Source organism: Equus quagga, chromosome 13 (assembly GCF_021613505.1).
Source record: "Equus quagga isolate Etosha38 chromosome 13, UCLA_HA_Equagga_1.0, whole genome shotgun sequence".
In the NCBI taxonomy this organism is placed as follows: domain Eukaryota; kingdom Metazoa; phylum Chordata; class Mammalia; order Perissodactyla; family Equidae; genus Equus; species Equus quagga.
In genome coordinates this window covers 85,664,142-85,683,755 of record NC_060279.1, presented here as the reverse complement: position 1 = coordinate 85,683,755, position 19,614 = coordinate 85,664,142, and the positions used below count along the sequence as shown (strand labels likewise).

Here is a 19,614-nt window from a genome sequence, read left to right as displayed (position 1 = left end):
CTGTAATTGGAAGTCCTAGCATGGGAGTTGGAGTCCAGACTCTCTGGTAGGGAATTTGGGAATCTTGTGATGTGGGCCTGGGGCGGGGAGGGGTTGGGATCCTGGACTTCTTGATTGGGATTTGAGAGTTCAGAGCACTGATCCCTTGTTTGACTGATGTGCTCCGGTTAGGGTGCTGAGTTGGGGGCTTCTGAGATTGTGGTTTTGACATTCTGGTGTCTCTTACTAAAATCTTGGCTCTGGGTCTCTGGGTCCCAATGTTCTGGGACCCAGCAGCCTAGGATGGAGTTCCAGCATCTTAGGTTCAGGGACATGCCTGGATCTCGGACAAGGGGAATTAGGGTTCTGGAAGCTTGAATCTAGGTCGTGGGCCACCATCTCAGATTGGGGTACCAAATTGAGGTCAAGGCATGGGAGCAGAGTTGGAAGGTCGTGGGTCAAGGTCTTGGTGTCAGGATTGGTTGGTAAGGGTCAAGATAAGAGGCCGAGTGTTTAAACATGGGCGGGAGCCTCTGCTCAAGGTCTTAGGTAGACCTGAAGTCAAGGGGCTGAGGCCAGGGTATGGGGTTACAGTCCTTGGCTAGTGATCCACTTTGGGGATTTGTGGTTGCTATTCAGAGAAACAGAGTCCAAAGGAAAGGGGTCAGGGCGCCAGGTCAGGACATGGAGTCAGGATTGGGTAGCCAAGGTTAGGGTTTCTAGATAGGTCATGTTGCTCAGCATCCAGTGACCAACTGGATGGGCTCAGAGTCTAGAGATCTAGGCCCTGGCTCAGCGTTGAGGCCATGGGCCCTCGCTAGAGTCTGGTATTCAGGGTTGAGGGCTTGGATCAGGGCACAGAGTCAAGGTCAGGGGTGGGGGTGCTGCCTAGTCCTAGTGTTGAAGTGCCTGATCGGCATAATTGTTTGTGAATCATGAGCTCAGGCTCAAGGTTAGTGATTCTGGTGGGAGTCTGGTGTCTTGGGTTAGGGTCTTGGGTCAGGACGTGAGGTTAGGGTCGGAGGGCCTGGTCCTGGGGTTGAGAATCTGGAAATTGAGTTTCTAATCAGAGTCAGGGTCATTTGGGACCCATATCCACACATATTGTTGGAGTCAAGTTTCAACCTCTGGATCTGGGCCAAAGGTTGTGGTTGGAAATCCTATCCTGGGGTTGAGAGTCTGGCACTGGCATCTCTGACCAGGATCTAGAGCCAGAGCACAAGTCTCAGGTTTGGGAAGCCCAGTCCTGAAGTTGAAGGTCAACAGCCGGTGTCACTCGTTCAAATCCAGGGATGAGGTCCTAGGTCAGGACACAGAGGTCAGATTTGAGAAACCTCCGTTTGGAAATTGATGTTTCTGGCCCAGCTGCAGGGTCGCAGGAGGCTGCATGGGGTTGGGGACTCGAGTCGGTCCCACCGGGGCTCTCCACGGCAGCTTTCGGCCCCTCAGGCCCCGCAGGGCGCCCCCCGCCGCTGAGGATGAGTCACTGCAGCAGCCGCGCCCTGACCCTGCTGAGCAGCGTGTTCGGCGCGTGCGGCCTGCTGCTCGTGGGCATCGCGGTCAGCACTGACTATTGGCTGTACATGGAGGAGGGAACGGTGCTGCCGCAGAACCAGACCACGGAGGTCAAGATGGCGCTGCATGCTGGCCTCTGGCGCGTCTGCTTCTTCGCAGGTACGGACCTCACCTACCCTCCTCTCAGCTGGGGCATGACAGTCCTTATCCATCATCCTACGCCTTGGGTTCCAGAAATCCAGAAACAGATCCTGTTTCTCTCCTGGAGAGTCAAATTTCTACCCGGAGAGCCCATTTGTAGGCCCTTATTCTCTGGACCCAAGAGCCCCAATGATCACACAATCTCCAGGTCCCTAATCCCCAGAGAACCCCAAAGTCTCCCCCTTAGAAGCGGTAGTCTAGGTTCAGAACTTGTCCTCCGGACAGCTCCAGTGTTGAATGGGCAACATGAAAAAAATCCAAGCCTCCCAGCGACCTAGAAGGAGACTCTTCCTTTGAGGAGTCCTGCCCCCCACCCCACACCCCCGACTTTATCCTGGCCCACAGCCCCTCCTCATTTGGGGCCCAGGGTTCCAGCCCTGTGCTCCTCTATCCATGGGTCTCTAGGGCATCTCACAAGAGGAGCTCCGAGACCTCTTGCCCGCCCCTTCCGCCATCCCCTAAGAGCAGGACAGGTGGTAACCCTTGGACTAAGCCTCATATCCCCATCCCGGGGTCTCCCCGCTGTGTGTCCTGTCCCTGACTGCCTCTCCAGAATTGAGGAGCCTCTCTTCTAGTCCTACCTTCTTATCTTCCCTCCAGGCCGAGAGAAGGGTCGGTGCGTGGCCTCGGAATATTTCCTTGAACCGGAGATCAACCTGGTGACGGAAAACACAGAGAACATTCTGAGTGAGGAGAAACGGAGGGCCTAGTCAACGACAGGGCGGGATCACAGAGCAGGTCCTGGGAGAAAGGGCAGGACCGGGGAAGGGATGGGGTGGAAGGGCAGGAGGGAGGCATGAAAGAAGGTGGGGTGGTTGGGTGTGGAGGAGGGGGCCAAGCTGAAGGGGCGGGGCCCAGGGGTTGGGTGGAGTCAGCAGGAAAGTGGGTGGAGTTAAGCCAGAGGAGGTGTCGCCTGGTAGTGAGTGGAAGTTTCAAAAAGGGAGGAGTCTGTGGAAAGGGGAGAAGCCACATAAAGGGGCTGGGGTGGTGGAAGTGAAGTCAGGGGAATGGGCAGGTGTCCTCCTGGAGACTCCCCCCTCACCCCTTGTCTCTCCCGTTACTCCTCCCCCAGAGACAGTGCGCACAGCCACCCCCTTCCCCATGGTCAGTCTCTTCCTGGTGTTCACGGCCTTCGTCATCAGCAACATTGGCCACATCCGCCCGCAGAGGACAATTCTGGCCTTCGTTTCTGGCATCTTCTTCATCCTATCGGGTGAGCCCAAGGAAGGGACTTACGGGCCGGGGGACTATTTTAGGTTCCAGGAACCTGTGGTCCCTCTTCCGCTAAGAAAGCCCTTTCCTTGCTGTGTAATCCTGGAGGAGTTGCAGAACCTCTCTGAGCCCCATTTTGTTTCTCTGTGAAATGGAAGTAGCTAGTGGCGCCCGTTCCACAGCGCTGGTTGGAGGACCAAATCATAGCGAATGCTTATTGGGTGCTAATTAGCTTCCAGGCTCTGGTCTGATACTCACAACAACCCTGTGAGGCAAATGCTATTAATAGTCCCATTTTACAGACGCGTACCAAACACTCAGCGAGAAGAAGTCATTTGCTCGAGGCCATACAACCAATGAGAGGCAGAGCTAGGACTCAAACTCATGCAGGTCACCTCCAGAGACTGCATTTTTAACCACTCCTGCTATTGTAGCAATCAACAGATTCCGAGGCTCTCTATTTTCCGTGCGACATTTTATTTGAAAAAATTTCAAGGAAAAGTCAAAGGAATTTTGGAGTGAACATCCATGTACCTGCCACTTAGAGTCAACCTGCAACATGTTACTAGACTTGCTTTATCCTCTATCTGTCCATCTATCTATATTCCTAACCATCTATCCATCTATCTTTTTTTAAAAATGTGTTTCAGAGTAAGTTGCGGGCATCAGTAAACTTTACCCAAATACTTGACCACGCATGCCATCAGGCAGAGTTCAGTCTTGGCTTACAGTTCTTTTTTTCTTTTGAGATACGAGGCTGTTTTGCATACGTGATCTGACACCCTTCTCATAACATCTCTGCCTGCGAATTATTATTAGCATTCACTTGATAAAATGGGGGTACTGAGGCCTGGAATTGTACCGGGAGTTGCCCAAGATACCAGCGTAAGCTGGTGTGCAGGGACTTGAGAGTCCTGAGTTCCAGAGTAGAATTCTTTCTGAAATGTTACCCTGCTCCAAATTTCACCTCACTCCAGTCCCCTTCAGTCCAAGTCAGCTGAGGTCAGCCCGGATCAACTCGGCTCTAAAACGTTTAATTCCATCCATCAGGTCCAACCAACCCCGATCCATTGTGACTCAGTTCTTCAATTCAATTCAAATTAATTCAACATAATTTAATTAAACTCCGCTCAGGTCTTTTGAACTCGGTTGATATTTTATGAACAAATCCCGCTGTATGTCTCATTTCCGTTCCATCCCCTGGGACCTGCACTCGGCTCCCTCTTTCCAGCCGACTCTGAAAATAGTTGAAGGTGGATCTTCAAATACCCCCTCCCCCAGTCTCCTCGTGGCTCCTCACCCAGCGTTCCGTAGGCTAAACCTCCCCCGTGCCTCCAACCTAACCTGACAAGACCTTTTCCAGGGAAACCAGGGTGCAACCTCTGTGCAGAGTTAAATCATGGCATGTGGAGCCAGACACCGAGCTAAAATAAGACGTGTAGAATATCACCATCCCAGAGTGTCAGAGCAGAAAGTTCTCATCATTTTTCAGATGGAAAAATAGTAGCCTAGAGAGAGAGAAAGGGGGGCAAGGGTAGGAAGCAGGAAGACTTTTTCTTTAACCCACCCAAACATTTGAAGGAAAATCCCATTTTTTGCAGTTCCCAGAAGTGGAAACAGAAGAGGCAACATAGCTAGTCAATGGCAGAGCTGGGATTAGAATCAAAGGTATTCTAATCACAAAATCCGTGTTCACACCACTGTGCCAGGACCTGACTTCCCAAGGTCAAGCTGAGGATCGATGGTGCTATCAGGGCTGGATGTCAGGCCTCTGATGTAACAATAGAGTAATTTGGGGGGATTGGACCCCTTCCTCAAGGATGTACCCCACCCCAAGGTATCCAGTCATGCAGTTTCAAGGTTGTGGGGTGCAGTGGCTGAAGGAACATGTTGTGAACCTAGAAAGATCTGTGTTCAAATCCTACCAATTACCCACTGTGTGAGCTGCAGCCTTCCTTTGTGGAGTTGTTGAGAGGACAAACCTTGGTCAGGGTTGGGAAACTTCTTCTGCTTAAGGTCAGATAGTAAATATTTCAGGCTTTGTGTGCTATAGGGCCTTTGACCAATGACCTAACTCTGCCGCTGTGCAGCTCTGTCCGTTGAAGCATCAGAGCAGCCAGAGGTGAGCAGGTAGGCGTGGCTGTGTTCTGATAACCCTTTATTTACAGACGCTGAAATTTGAATTCAATGTAATTTTTATGGCTTATGAAATACTATTCTTTTGTTTTTTCCCACTGTTAAAAAATGTAAAAACCAGGCTTAACTGGCAAACCATACAAAAACCAGGCAGCAGGTCAAATCATGGTTCGCTGACCCATGGTCTAGACAGTGGATGTAGAGGGTCCGACCCAGTGCCGTGTCTATAACAATAAGTGCTCAACACGTGGTAGTATTATAAATACATACATAAATAAATAGTACTAGTAACAACCACCACCATAATAGTAAACACTATATTGAGGGCTGTGGTTTAGGGAAGTGCTTCACGCAAATTATTTCTTTTTCTTCACTTTGTAAGGCAGATGCCATTATTATTCTCACTTTCCAGTTGAGGAGGCAGAAGCATTCAGAGGTTAAGCTGCTCCAGAGTGGAAGCGGGATTCCAATCCAGGCTTTCACCATGGCACTCTACTGCCCCATCACAATTAAAAATCATAAAAACGAAGGAGATTTGAAAGGTTGGAAATAGTACTGATATCTTAGATCTTGGAATGGAATGGTCTAGTCCAATCACCTCATGTTCCCAATGAGGAAACCAAGACTTAGAAAGAGAGACAGGAGTTTCCTGAGGTCTGGTAAATCGTGGAGTTAGCATTCAGTTCTGCAGACAGTGGTGGGACGGTTGGGACAAATGAGGGACACGTCCCCCATGGGTGTTAAACATTTCTCAGGGGCCTGTGTTTGGAATAGACTAGAGGGAAAGAGACTGGAAATGGGCAAACCAACCACCAAATGCAGTGGTCCAGGCAATAGCAGACAAGGCTTGATCTGGGGCTGGGGCAGGGAGGATAAAGGTGACTGGATGACTTTGAGAGAGAAGGATATTGACAGAAGAATCAATAGGACCAGATGACTGACTGGATACGGTTGGTGAGAGAAGAGGGGAGGAGGCTGGAGTGACATTGATTTTCTTTTTCCAGGTCATAAGAGGCACGCTTCTCAATCATGGCCCATATTAACCCCTGATCCTTAAACATGCTGTATGCATCTGTTCATTCATTCACTCCTCAAACATTTACAGAGACAGCCTACATGCCAGGCCCTGTGCTGGGCACTAGAGACATGGCTGAATCCTAAATGAGAGGCTACATGCTGTCAATCACAAAACAGCCCCCAACTATACGTCAGTCAAAGCTTGTCACACATCTGCTTAAATGCTTCAGTGGATTCCCAGTGCATTAAGAATGCATCCAAACTCCTCATCCTGGCCTACAGGTCTTCCACAATTTGGCTATTGCTCAAGTCTCTGACCTCATTTCATAACCCACTAACACTCTCTCCATTGCTTATAACTTCAGCCACACTGGCTTCCTTCTATTCCTTGAAAATGTGGATCTCAACCCCACCTGGGGACTTTTACACTCATTATTCCTGCCTGCATGGAAGTCTGTCTCCCCTGATTCTCAAAGGGCTAAACCTTTCCCTTTCCAGAGTTTCTTTCTCTGACAACAGTACATAATGTTGCCTTGCCCCAACAATACTATCACATTCCCTATTTTACATTTGTTTCATAGCATTTGTTGCTATTGTCAGTCATCTTACTTGTTTTGTGACCTCTCCTACAAGAATGTAAATTCAAAAAGGCAGAGACCTTTACAAATATTTTCTCATTTGTGTCTGCAAAATCTAAATGAGTTGCTGGTACAAAGTGCATATTGATATAGTTGGAGAATGGATGAATGATAAGGACAGCTCAGGGCACTCTGGGCAAAGGGAAGACGCATTAACTTGACACAGTAGGGTGTTGGGGAGTGGGAGTGACCAGGATTCTGGGAGGAGGTGACATCTAAGTTGATGATGTGGAAAGGGAGATGGCGATGGCGATGGAATTCACAGCTAGTGTTAAGACCCTGGGAAGCTTCTAAGACAGAGGTAGATGCATGTGCAGCTCTCCATGGTCCTGAAAACCTATTGTTCTAAAGCCGGGTTATTTCTGTTCACCTTGGAATGTAGGCGATCCTTGCCGACTGTGCTCTAAGAATTCTGGAGCAGATGTAGTGGAGGGGGGAGGGAGACAATTGGATTACAGAGAAAGAGAGGAGGAAGGGAAGGAGAAAAAGAAGGTTATTTTTGGAGAAGCAGAGCCACTGTAAAATGGCCGGGAAGGAGAAAGAATGACAAGAATAACTTACCTTCTCACGTTGTATTTAGATAGTTTTAAATTACTGAAGACAAAAACAAAAGCAACAACAACAACAAAACGTCTTTCTATTTGGAAATATTTGTTTCCTTCACACCCCCTCCCCCCAACTCCTGACTCCTCTTAGGGAGAATGTTTGTTATGTAGAACTGTAATGTGAAACATGGCACTTACAGTGAGGCAGGAATGGTGAGCAGAAGTCAGCTCTTAAAGCACCTGGGATGTCAGGCTGCAGAATGAATACCTTCTTCTGTGGATAATAGAGAGGAAGAATTTTGACAAGAGAAGGATAGAGTCCAGTCTGAGTTTTAGAAAGAACCAGTATCTAAAACAGGGAGATAAGGATTTGAGGGCAATGGTACAGGCATAGGGAATAAGCCTTAGCTGAGTCAGAGGACTTGGAGGTGCAAAAATGGGTTTAGATTTGTGAGAGATTCAGGAAGTAAAGTGGACATGATGTGATGGCTGACCATCCTTGATAGATGAGAGAGAGAGAGAGAGAGAAATCAAGATGATGCCCCTGCATTTGACTAGGGTACCCAAATGAGTGAGGTTTCTGGGCTTCCTTTGGTATTCCTTCCCTATAAATCTGCTCATCTTTCAAGACCTATCTCAAAAACTTTTCCACCATGTAACACTTCGTGGGCTTCCTGTTCTTGAATGTCAAAATTGTGAAATACCAGAAGTTGAAAGTGCTATGGAAGTTCAAAGTAAGAAAAGGTTAATTCTTAGAGGAGATGGAGAAATGGTGGGATTTAGAGTGGATTTAATAAGGGGAGAGAAAGTGATGAGCTTTTCTAGAAGTTCCAGTGGTGTAGTGAGTATACTCATCCATTCAACTAGCATTTATTATGTGCTGGATCTTGTGATGGATGCTAAGAATGCAGTTGGGAACAAGGTAGTCTAGTTCCAAGCATCCTAGTGAAGGTAAGGGAGATGTATGACAAAAAAAAATTGCAAATAGATGGAAAATATAATGTTAGGTGGTGATTAGTGCTACAAAGAAAAATAGGGCAGGTTAAGGGGAAGGAGAGTGATGAAGGGGGGTCGTTATTTTATCTCATCTCAATCACTCCAATGTTTTAAAGAAAATTTTGAAATCTTTAGAATACCACAATGAACACATGTATACTTTCCTCTATCTAGATCCAACCAGATCCTGCATTTTGCTAATGTTTTGCCATATTCTCTCTTTCTTTCTCTCTCTTTCTCTCTCTCTCCATGCACACACACACAACACACACACATACACACACTTTTTTGGCTTTACGATATGGAAGTATGTTGCAGGCATCATGATAGCTCATCTCTAAACCCTTTAGTGTGCCTCTCTTAGGAGTAAGCACATTCTTCTACATAACTACAACATCATTTTCACACCTAGAAATTTTACAATAATTCCATAGTATAATTTATTCCATTTTCAAACTGTCCCAGTTGTTTCAAGAATGCCTTTTATAGCTTTTCCCCCAGAACCAGGATTCAATCTAGGTTCATGCATAGCATTTAGTTAATGTCTTTTTTAGTCTAGACTAGTTACACTATTTTTTTCTACAACACTGACTTTTAAAATATAGTTCATTTAAAAATATAGAAAGGATAGAATAACAAAATCCCATGTACTCTTCACTCAGTTTCAACAATTATCAACATACGGCAAATCTTTTTTCAGCCGTACTGCCATATCTCTCTTCTACACTGCACTACACTATTTGAAAGCCAGTCTTAGATTTTAAATTGTTTTCTCCACAAATATTTCAGTATACTTCTGAGAAATAAGTACTTTGTTATTTAGCATAGCCACAGTGCCATTATCACACCCAAATAATTAAGAATGGCTGCTTAATATCATTTACTATTTAGTCAGTGTTAAACTTCCTCGCTTGTCTCATAAATGCCTTTTTACAGTTAATTTGGTGTGAATCAGGATCCAAATTCCACTTGCGCATTTAGTTGATAGATCTCCAAAGCATCTTTAAATCTGTAACAGTTCCTCTTCCGTTTTTTTCTTGCCACTTATTTGTTGAAGAAATCTGGTCATTGTCTTGTAGAACTCCCACATTCTGGATTTTTCCAAATGTGTTCGTGTGTTGTGGTTTAATATATTCATTCATCCCTATGTTTTCCTGTAAAACTGTTATTGATGGGATCCAGTTTTTTTTTTTTTTTGGCAAAAACATTTCGTAGATAGTTCGTGCTGTTTATATCATAGTGCATTACTTCAGGAACATAATCGTGTCTAGTTGTCTCTGTTTGAGGTGTTGAGATTGGTCACTGGCTCAGGTGTTGTCAGCTTGAGCCATGCCATTGTCCTTTTGAAGACTGCAGGATGGGGTGTCTCGTAGGATATCTCACATACTGGATTCGTTTGATTGTTTTCTCATGGCATCATTTAATTTGTTCCTCTTTGTATTTTCTGTAACCTGGACATTATATCTAGACTAGAGGTTTCGCTAGATTCAAGTTAAACATGCTTGGCAAGAATGTTCAGAGGTGGTGCTGTCTTCTTCGTATGCCATCACTTCAGGCAGCAAATAATGTCAGGTTATTCCAGCACGAGTGGAAGTTTGAACCCTCGGGCAAGGTCGTGGTCAGCAGAGCTCTCCACGGAAAAAGTACATTTTTCTCTTTACAACGAGTAAGTAACTTGCAGAGTGATGCATTGGCAACTTGTGGGGGAAATCTCATTTGGGGATACCTATTTTATTTAAAATTTTTCACTTTGGAAAAACTTTAAACCTACAGAAAAGTTGCAAAAATAACCCAGTGAACTCTCCTATCCTTCACTTGAACCAATTTTTAACATTTTGCCACATCTTCCTTTCTCTTTCTCCCTCTTCCTCTATGTAGCTGTGTATGTATATGTTAGATCTGTTTTATATATATGTATATTGGTGGAACCTCTTGAACCTAAGTTGCGAACAGTTTACCACTAAATATTTCAGCAAGTGTCTCCTAAGAACAACTGAATTCTGTTTCTGGGGCCAGCCCCGTGGCCGAGTGATTAAGTTCATGCGCTCCGCTGTGGTGGCCCAGGGTTTCACCGGTTCGGATCCTGGGCACGGACATGGCACCACTCGTTAGGTGAGGTTGAGGCAGCGTCCCACATGCCACAACTAGTAGGACCTGCAGCTAAGACATACAACTATGTACGGGGGGATTTGGGGAGATAAAGCAGAATTCTCTTTTCTAACCACAGTATAATAATCAAATACAGAGAGTTTAACATTTGTACAGCACTATAGCTAATACACAGTCCGTATTCAAATTTCACCAATTGTCCCAATACTTTTTATTTATTTATTTATTTATTTATTTATTTATTTATTTATTTATTTTGAGGAAGATTAGCCCTGAGCTAACATCTGCTGCCAATCCTTCTCTTTTTGCTGAGGAAGACTGGCCCTGAGTTCACATCCATGCCCATCTTCCTCTACTTTATAGGTGGGACACCTACCACAGCATGGCCTTTTTTGCCAAGCGGTGCCATTTCCGAACCCTGGATCCAAACCGGCGAACCCTGGGCGACCGAAAAACGGAACGTGTGCACTTAACTGCTGCGCCACTGGGCAGGCCCCCCAATGCTATCTTTTACAGTCATTTTCCCACTGATTTTGAGATCCAGTCTAGGATCATGCCTTCTATCTTCTTGTTGCATCTCTTTTGTCTCCTTTCATCTTTTATATAGTTCCTCTGCCTTTCTAAAAAAAATCTTTCATGTAGAAGTTTTTTGAAGAGTGCAGCCAGTTGTTCTGAAGAATGCCCCAGAGTTTTCTCTCGAGTGGGTTCAGGTTACACATTTTCAGCAGGAGCCCTACATAAATGAAGCCGTCGCTCGCTCACATCAGGAGGTATTGGTGTCAGTGGGCCCCGTTACTGGCGATATTTGCTTTGATCACTTGGGTGAAGTTGTATCTGCCAGGTTCCTTTACAATAAGGGAAGTTGTTGGTTTTTAAAAAAATCTCTTTGTAGTTAATAGATATTCCATGGGGAGATTCTGTCATCCAGCGATTTAACACCCACTGATGATGCTTGCCTCAGTCCCGATATTACCACTAGGATTGCAAATGGTGTTTTCTAACTCTGTCTTTCCATCTACGTGTATACACCTGAAAAGAAGAGATTTCTCTTTTGGTTGATTTATTTATTTATTTAAAAATATATCAGTATGGATTCACATGTTTTTAAATTCAATGTGTTACATGCCATTATATTATTACTCGTTTTGATGTTCAAATTGTCCCAAACTGGACTATCAGGAACGCCCCTCAAACTAGTTTCTGTGTCTTTTTCTGAGCACTTCCTCACTTTGTGGCACAAGGACACTTTTTTTCCCCAAGTAATTTTATTTGGGTTATAATGGTTTATAACATTGTGTAATTTCGGGTGTACATTATTGTTTGTCAATTCCTGAATACACTTCATCATGCTCACCCCTAGTAGTCTAATTTTTATCCATCACCATACATATATGCCTGTTTATCCCTTTCATTCACAACCCCAACCCCCTCCCCCTCTGGTAACTACTAGTCTGTTCTCTTTATCCATGTATTATCTTCCACACACGAGTGAAATCATGCAGTATTTGTCTTTCTCTGTCTGGCTTATTTAGCTCAACATCATGTTCTCAAGCTCCATCCATGTTATCGCTAGTGGGACTATTTTGTCTTTTTTATGGCTGAGTAGTATTCCACTGTATATATACACCACATCTTCTTTATCCAATCATCCATTCCTGGGCACTTGTATTGCTTCCAAGTCTTGGGTATTGTGAATAATGCTGCAATGAACATAGGGGTGCGTAAGTCTGTTTGGATCATTAATTTCAAGTTCTTTGGATAAAAACCCAGTAGTGGGATAGCTGGATAGTATGGTATTTCTATTTTTAATTTTTTGAGAAATCTCCACACTGTTTTCCACAGTGGCTGCACCAGTTTGCATTCCCACCAGCAGTGCATGAGGATTCTCTTTTCTCTACATCCTCTCCAACATTTGTTGTGTTTTGCCTTGGTAATTATAGCCATTCTGACTGGTGTAACGTGATCTCTCATTGTAGTTTTGATTTGCATTTTCCTAATAATTAGTGATGTCGGGCATCGTTTCATGTGTCTGTTGGCCATCTGTATATCTTCCACAAGGACACTTTTATGCTCCTGCTGCAAGCTTCAAATCAGCTATTTCTCCTGGGAGCCCTAATTCCTTGTTTACTCGGGGGTGATATTAGAGATGAAACTCTGGGCGCTAGGTGTGCTCATTGTTGCTGAGATGTCACTGCTTCTTGAATATTTCACGACACAAAGTTGGGAAATGATATGTATTTGTAAAACAGGAGTTTGTACACCTAGACACCACAGGATTCTTCCTTGTTTTACCCCATTCTGATCTGTATCTTCCTTCTTTCAGAATGAGAACTCCAATTCCCCAAAACATCAGTATACTTACAGATTTGCTCAACCCTACAATGCACACAGAATAATTGCAGAACTGTTAGTCTTAGCCCACTCCCAACAAAAAACCTGCTCGGTAAGGTTCAAGATTTCTCTGCAGAAATCTTTTTTGTCTTTAGACTGAGATATATAATCAAAGTACCATCTTCAAAAGTTACTTGAATTACTCCTGTGGTTATATTGTTCATTTGATATAAAGTTAGCTTCATTTATTTTTGTTCGTATCAATTTTAGTTTTTTCCCCGTCCTTCTTGATCTTATTTTTTGCACATATAAAATACTAGCGTAGTTCCAAAGGTCAGAATCAAGCAAAAATACGTACTAAGGGGAATGCCACTTCTTTCCTCTCTCTCCTTCCTATTCTCACCTCCCTCCTGTAGGTGATCAACTTCTTCTGTTTATTTTCCTTCCTATGTCTCTTTTTGGAAAAATAATCAGATGCACGTTTGTATTTTTATGTATCCTTTCTTTTTGCTTAAAATGTAGCATCCTGTGTGCATTACTTTTTTATTTAGTCATATCGTTTGGAACCATCACTGAACTCCACATCAATTCATAGAGATCTCCCTCATTGCCATTTCACAGTGGCACAATACTTTGTCATGGGATGTTTTCTAGTTTATTCCATTAATCCTCTGTGTAAGGGCATCGAGGTCATTTCCAGTATTGTGCAATCACAAGTAATGCTCCAGTGCATTAACCTGCGCATATGTGCTTTCACATCCTTGAACAGATATCTTCAGGGTGAATTTCTAGAAGTGGGATTGCTGGGTCAAAGGGTAAAGACGTGTGTGGTTTTGTTAGATATAGCCAATTCCCCTCCATAGGGGTTGTGCCATTTTGCATTCCAACCAGCAATGTGTGAGAGCTGCTGTGTCCCCCGGCCTCGCCAGAAAAGTATGTTATGAAGCTTTTAAACTTTTTTGGATGATCTGATTCACGAGAGATGGTATCTCCTCATAGTTTTCATCTGCATTTCTGTTATTTTGAGTGAGGGAGCATTTTTCTCTCTCTCTGTTTTTATTGAGTTCATAGTAGTTTACATCATCGTGAAATTTCGGTTGTACATTATTTCTTGATGTCACCACACAAGTGCTCCCCTTCACCCTCTGCGCCCACTCCCCACCCTCCTTCCCCTGGTAACCCTGAACTAACTAACCCTGACCTGTTTTCTTTGTCCATGTGTTTGTTTATATTCCACATGTGAGTGAAGTCATATGACGTTTGTCTTTCTCAGTCTGCCTTATTTCGTTTACCATAATTCCCTCCAGGTCCATCCATGTTATTGCAAATGGGATGATTTTGTCTTTTTTCTGGCTGAGTAGTATTCCATTGTATATATACACCACATCTTCTTTATCCAGTCATCAGTCGATGGGCACTTGGATTGTTTCCACGTCTCAGCTATTGTGAATAGTGCTGCAATGAACATAGAGGTGCATATGTTACTTTGGATTCTTGATTTCAAGTTGTTTAGATAAATACCCAGTAGTGGGATAGCTGGGTCATGTGGTATTTCTTTCTTTCTTTCTTTCTTTCTTTCTTTCTTTTTTTTTTTTGAGGAAGATTAGCCCTGAGCTAACTACTGCCAATCCTCCACTTTTTGCTGAGGAAGACTGGCCCTGAGCTAACATCCACACCCATCTTCCTCTATTTTATACGTGGGACGCCTACCACAGCATGGCTTTTGCCAAGTGATGCCATGTCCGCACCTGGGATCCGAATCGGCAAATCCCGGGCCACCTAATCGGAATGTGCGCACTTAACCACTGCACCACCAGGCTGGCCCTGGTATTTCTATTTTTAGTCTTTTGAGGAATCTCCATACTGTTTTCCATAGTGGCTGCACCAATTTGCATTCCACCAGCAGTGTATGAGGGTTCCCTTCTCTCCACACCCTCTCCATTTGTTATTTTTAGTCTTAGTGATTATAGCCATTTTAACAGGTATAAGGTGGTATCTTGTTGTAGTTTTGATTTGCATTTTGAGGGAGTATATTAAAAAAAAGCAGGGAGATGATAGAAGTCCTTTCTAAAGAGGTCACAAGGGAGGAAAGATCTAAATAAAGTGACAGAGAGAGACATGGAGAAATCTGGGGGGAGAGCATTCCAGGCCGAGGAAACAGTGAGAACAAAGGTCCTGAGGCGCAAAGGAGCTTGATGTGTTCAAGGAAGAGTGGGGGAGTTCACATGGTCTAAGCAGAGGAAGAAATGAGGGATGAGGCTGACAGGCACCAGGCCGTGTAGGCATTGTAGTCCAGGGGTCAGGAAGTTTTTTCTGTAAAAGGTCAGATAACAAATATTTTCAGCTTTCCTGGCCATCCAGTCTCTGTGCAACTACTCAACGTTGCCGTTGCAGCCACAGGCATGATGTAAACAAACAGATGTGGCTGCATTCCCTTAAAATCTGATTTATGGACCCTGAAATTTGAAATGCATGTACTTTTCAAATTGAGACATTATAATTCACATAAGCTGAAGTTCATATAATTCAGTGTTTTTTAGTATAGTCACAAGGTTGTGCAACCATCTCCGTTACCCAATTTCACAACCTTTTCATCACCCCAAAAGGAAACTTCACACCCTTTAATAGCCAGTCACAATCCCCCTTCATTCTATTCCCTGGCAACCACTAACATACATTTTATCCCTGTGGATTTGCCTATTTTGGACGTTTCACATAAATGGAACCTGCAATATGTGGTCTTTTGCCTCTGGCTTCTTTCATTTAGTGTATTCTCTAGCTCCATCCATGTGGAAGCATAAATCAGTGCTTCATTCCTTTTTTTGGCTGAATAATATTCCTTTATATGGCTATACCACATTTTGTTTATCCCTTCAGTTGGTAGACATTTGGGTTGTTTCCACTTTTTGGCTGCTATAAATAACGCTGCTACAAACATTCCTGCATAAGTTTTTGTGTGAACATATGTTTCCAATTCTCTTGGGCAGATACCTAGGAGTGGAATCACCGGGTCATATGGTAATTCTATCTTTAACACTTTGAGGAACTGCCAAACGAAATTCACATACCTTTTAAAAGCATCATTCTTCTTTCCATTTTTTTTTTTCAACCATTTAATTACGGAAAAACTGTTCTCAGCTATGAGGCCATACAAAAACAGGAGGTGGGCTGGATTCCGCCCTCAGGCCGTAATTTGCTGACCGCTGTTGTAGCGATGGAAGGAATGTAGATCTATTCAGAGTGTGATGGGCACACAGATGATTATTTGTAGGATGCCAGGGGAAGATGCTGATAAGGGTTACTTGGATTAATTTAGAGCAGGGGGACTTTACAGCCTCCTTAAGCCACCCTTGGCATGGCTACTGATTAAGAGAAAATTCATCTTGAGGAGGTGGTATTTGCCTCTTAAAATTTCTCAAACCAGGGCCAGCTCAGTGGCATAGTGGCTAAGTTTGCGCACTCTGTTTCGGCGGCCGGGGGTTCATGGGTTCGGATCCTGGACACAGACCCACACACGGCTCATCAAGCCCTGCTGTGGTGGTGCCCCACATCGAAAATGGAGGAGCATTGGCACAGATGTTAACTCAGCGAGAATCTTTCTCAAACAAAATGAGGAGGATTGGCAACAGATGTTAGCTCAGAGCCAAGGTTCCTCATCTAAAAAAAAAAAAATTTCAAACCAGACCTCTCTTCTTCACCTTCTCCATGTGCATCGATTTCTTCAATCATAAATGGAGATAAAGTTGGTACCTACTTGAAAGGGTTGTTGTGAGACTTGAATGAGTTAGTATATATATAAGACCAAGAATGGTGCCTGGCACAGAGCAAGACCTATATAAGCAGTTGCTATTATTATTGTTGATGCTGTTGTTGCTATTATTATCCATACAGCCTCAGCTCAGGTTCATCCTCTCCACCTGGAATATCACAACTCCAGTTTCTCCCCTCTAATCTCTTCCCAGAACAAACCAGCCCTAAAAGGACCTTCCAACACTCCTACTCAGCCCTGTCCTTCCTCTGCTCTACACCTTCCATGGCTCCCTACTGCCCTGGGCATCGAGGCCAAGCTCCTCCACTTGGCGTGTGAGACTCATCATGGCCATGTCCCTCCTGGATTCTCTGGCCTCATTTCTTGTGGCTGCGGTCCATGTTTTAGCTACATGGACGGATTAGCTCAATGTTTCCCCTCCAAGCCTTTGCCCAAGCTGGTCCCTGTGTCTGGAGGCCTCATCCTTTAGACCATGGACAAAGTCATAAAGTCATTCTTCCAGGAAACCTTCCTGGACTGCCCCCACCCGCGCCCCTGCCCCAGGTGGGTTTGGTGCCTCTCCTGGATCTACAGAGCTCGGTGCTACGGCTTCCTTTACAGTACATGTCACCATGTATGTGACTGTCCACCAGTGTCCAGATTTGCCTTCCTCAATTGCACTGTTAGCTCCTGGACGGCAGATCTGGAGCAGGAAGCTTCCTGACTCAGCTGGGGGTTCCCTGCACCCAGCCAAGGCCCAGCACACAGCGGGCTTCACAAGGTGGAAGTTGGTCCAAGACAGAGCCCGGAGGAGAGGGGAGAGGATGGCAGTGAGATGGGGAGGCGGTGGGGCTGGGGAGAGGGGTCCACTGCTAATGCAGCGGGGCACCCCTCTGCTCCTCCAGGCCTCTCCTTGGTGGTGGGCTTGGTTCTTTACATTTCCAGCATCAATGACGAGGTCATGAACAGGCCCAGCAGCTCTGAGCAGTATTTTCACTATCGCTACGGGTGGTCTTTTGCCTTCGCTGCTTCCTCCTTCTTACTCAAAGAGGTGATGTCTGTGGGGCCCAGACTCTAGGGTTTTGAATGGGGGAAGGAGGGTTCTGGGGGGCCTGATTCTTGGGTCCAGGAGGAAGAGGAGGCTGGGGGTGTAGACTCTGGATTAAGAGGGAGGTGGCGGCTGGGGCCTAACGTTTGGGTCCCAGGGAGGAGGGGCTGGGGGCCTGGACCCCTGGGTCTGAGGGAGGAGGGGCTGGGGGCCCGGACCCCTGGGTCTGAGGGAGGAGGGGCTGGGGGTCTAATTCCTGGATTCCGAGGGAGGACGAAGCTGGAAGCCTGGAATCTTGGGTCCTATGAGAAGAGGGGCTGGGGGTCTTGAGTTTCGGGGTAAGAGGAGCCCGGGGCCAGCCTCTGGGACTCTGACCATGCCTCGCCACAGGGGGCTGGCGTGATGTCCGTGTACTTGTTCACCAAGCGGTACGCGGAGGAGGAGATGTATCGTCCGCACCCGGCCTTCTACCGCCCGCGTCTCAGCGACTGCTCCGACTACTCGGGCCAGTTCCTGCAGCCCGAGGCCTGGCGCCGCGGCCGCAGCCCCTCGGACATCTCCAGCGATGTATCCATCCAGATGACGCAGAACTACCCTCCCGCCATCAAGTACCCGGACCACCTGCACATCTCCACCTCGCCTTGCTGAGGCCCCGCGCCTAGGAGCTCCCCTCCTCCTCCTCTTGACGGGTGTCTCCGCCACGCAGCTCTCTTTCCTTCCTCGGGACTCCTCGCTCCCACCTGGAGGACGCTGCGCAAGCTTTAGGCCCCGCCCTCTTCCCGATGGCCCCGCCCACCGTCCTAACCCCTCCCTCGTTCCAATGGCTCCTCCTCCCTTTCCTGACCTGTCCACTTCATTGGTCCCTTCCACTTCCAGATGACTCCTCCCCCTCTATGCCCCGCCCCCTTTCCCTTAAGGCCCACCCCTTTCCTCTGGCCCCGCCCCTCCCAACCTATTACCTCTCCGAGTTCCGCTGCGCTGCGCGCCTGCGTCGGAGCGGTGGTCTGTGCAGCCGCCCCCCTCCCCTGAGCCCCGCGGCCTTCCGTCTCTCCGCAGGAGCGCTGGGCTGAAGAGTAGGTTCCGGCAGCCGTCAGGAATGCCAACCATCCTCTTCTCCTCTCTGCCCTGACTCCTCTCTTTCCTGGCCTAATCTGACCTCCGGACCTTCGGGGTCCTCAGGTGCAGCTGGGGGACCTCCTTGCTCCGCCCACAGCTCCAGGGTGGGATGGGGGGCTGGAGGCCGCGGGTGTGGTTAACCTGGCCTCCCCGCCCTTACACATACACGCACACTTCTCTGCCCCCCCTTCAGAGACCCCATTCTTTCTCCCTGGCTGGGCTCTTCTCGGCCTCCTGAAGGATCCCTGCCTTTTAGGGGGCGCTGTCTAACGGATCTTCTTGCTTTCTCAGCTGTCCTGGGCTTCTTTTTTCTTCCTCCTCCAACTCTGTCTCCTTTCCTCCTTCCCACCCGCTCATCTCAAGCCCCTAGGTGCATCCAGCCCGCACACCACACAGGGACGGAGACCCTGGGGGTGGAGAGGATTCCTCCAGCCAATTCCACACCTGTGCCCGCCTCTTCTCCCCGAGGCCCCGTCGGGGGAGGGAGAGGCAGTAGCGGGGGTCGACACCCCCCAAACCTCGAAGTCTTCCATTTTCTGGCACTCCTCATTGAAGTCCCCCTTCCCATCTCAGACCCCCAACTCTGGCCTCTTTCGAGGGTCCGTCCGCCCCCTTGGACAGATCGGCTGGGGGCACCAGGAACTCGCCCACCTCCCTTGTTAGAGGAGGAGGGGCAAGGTAGCACAGTGTCGTACGCGGAACCAGGAAGGCCCCCGGGGTGGGGGGAGGGGGGCAGGGGAGGGACGGGGCCTTTTAGTTTGCATCTTAGGGGGGAGGGGGGAGCGCAGCAGTTAACCTGTCTTTACGCAGCGATTTTTAACGAGGCTGGGGGGAGGGGGGCTCTGGGGGTGGGAAAGGGGTGGGGTGAGGGGGCCTGGCTCTTATTTACCGTGTATCATATGTAAATACCGACAGAAACTTCAATAAACTTTATTTCAAACACGTCTCCGCCTGCCCGGGGTTGGGGGGGGGGGGGGGGCGGCGGGTCCGGAGGGCTGGATCCACACCTCCCCCCCTAGGGTC

General features: G+C 46.8%; 1 protein-coding gene across 1 annotated transcript; it reads left to right on the top strand.

Annotated features, from left to right (window-relative positions):
* The first annotated feature begins 1,457 nt into the window (after positions 1–1,457).
* CACNG7 (calcium voltage-gated channel auxiliary subunit gamma 7) lies at positions 1,458–18,123 on the top strand. Its single transcript, XM_046680639.1, has 5 exons — positions 1,458–1,653; positions 2,296–2,382; positions 2,768–2,908; positions 17,333–17,478; positions 17,866–18,123. The coding sequence occupies exons 1-5, from the start codon at positions 1,458–1,460 to the stop codon at positions 18,121–18,123; spliced, it is 828 nt and encodes a 275-aa protein (XP_046536595.1).
* The last annotated feature ends 1,491 nt before the right edge of the window (positions 18,124–19,614 follow it).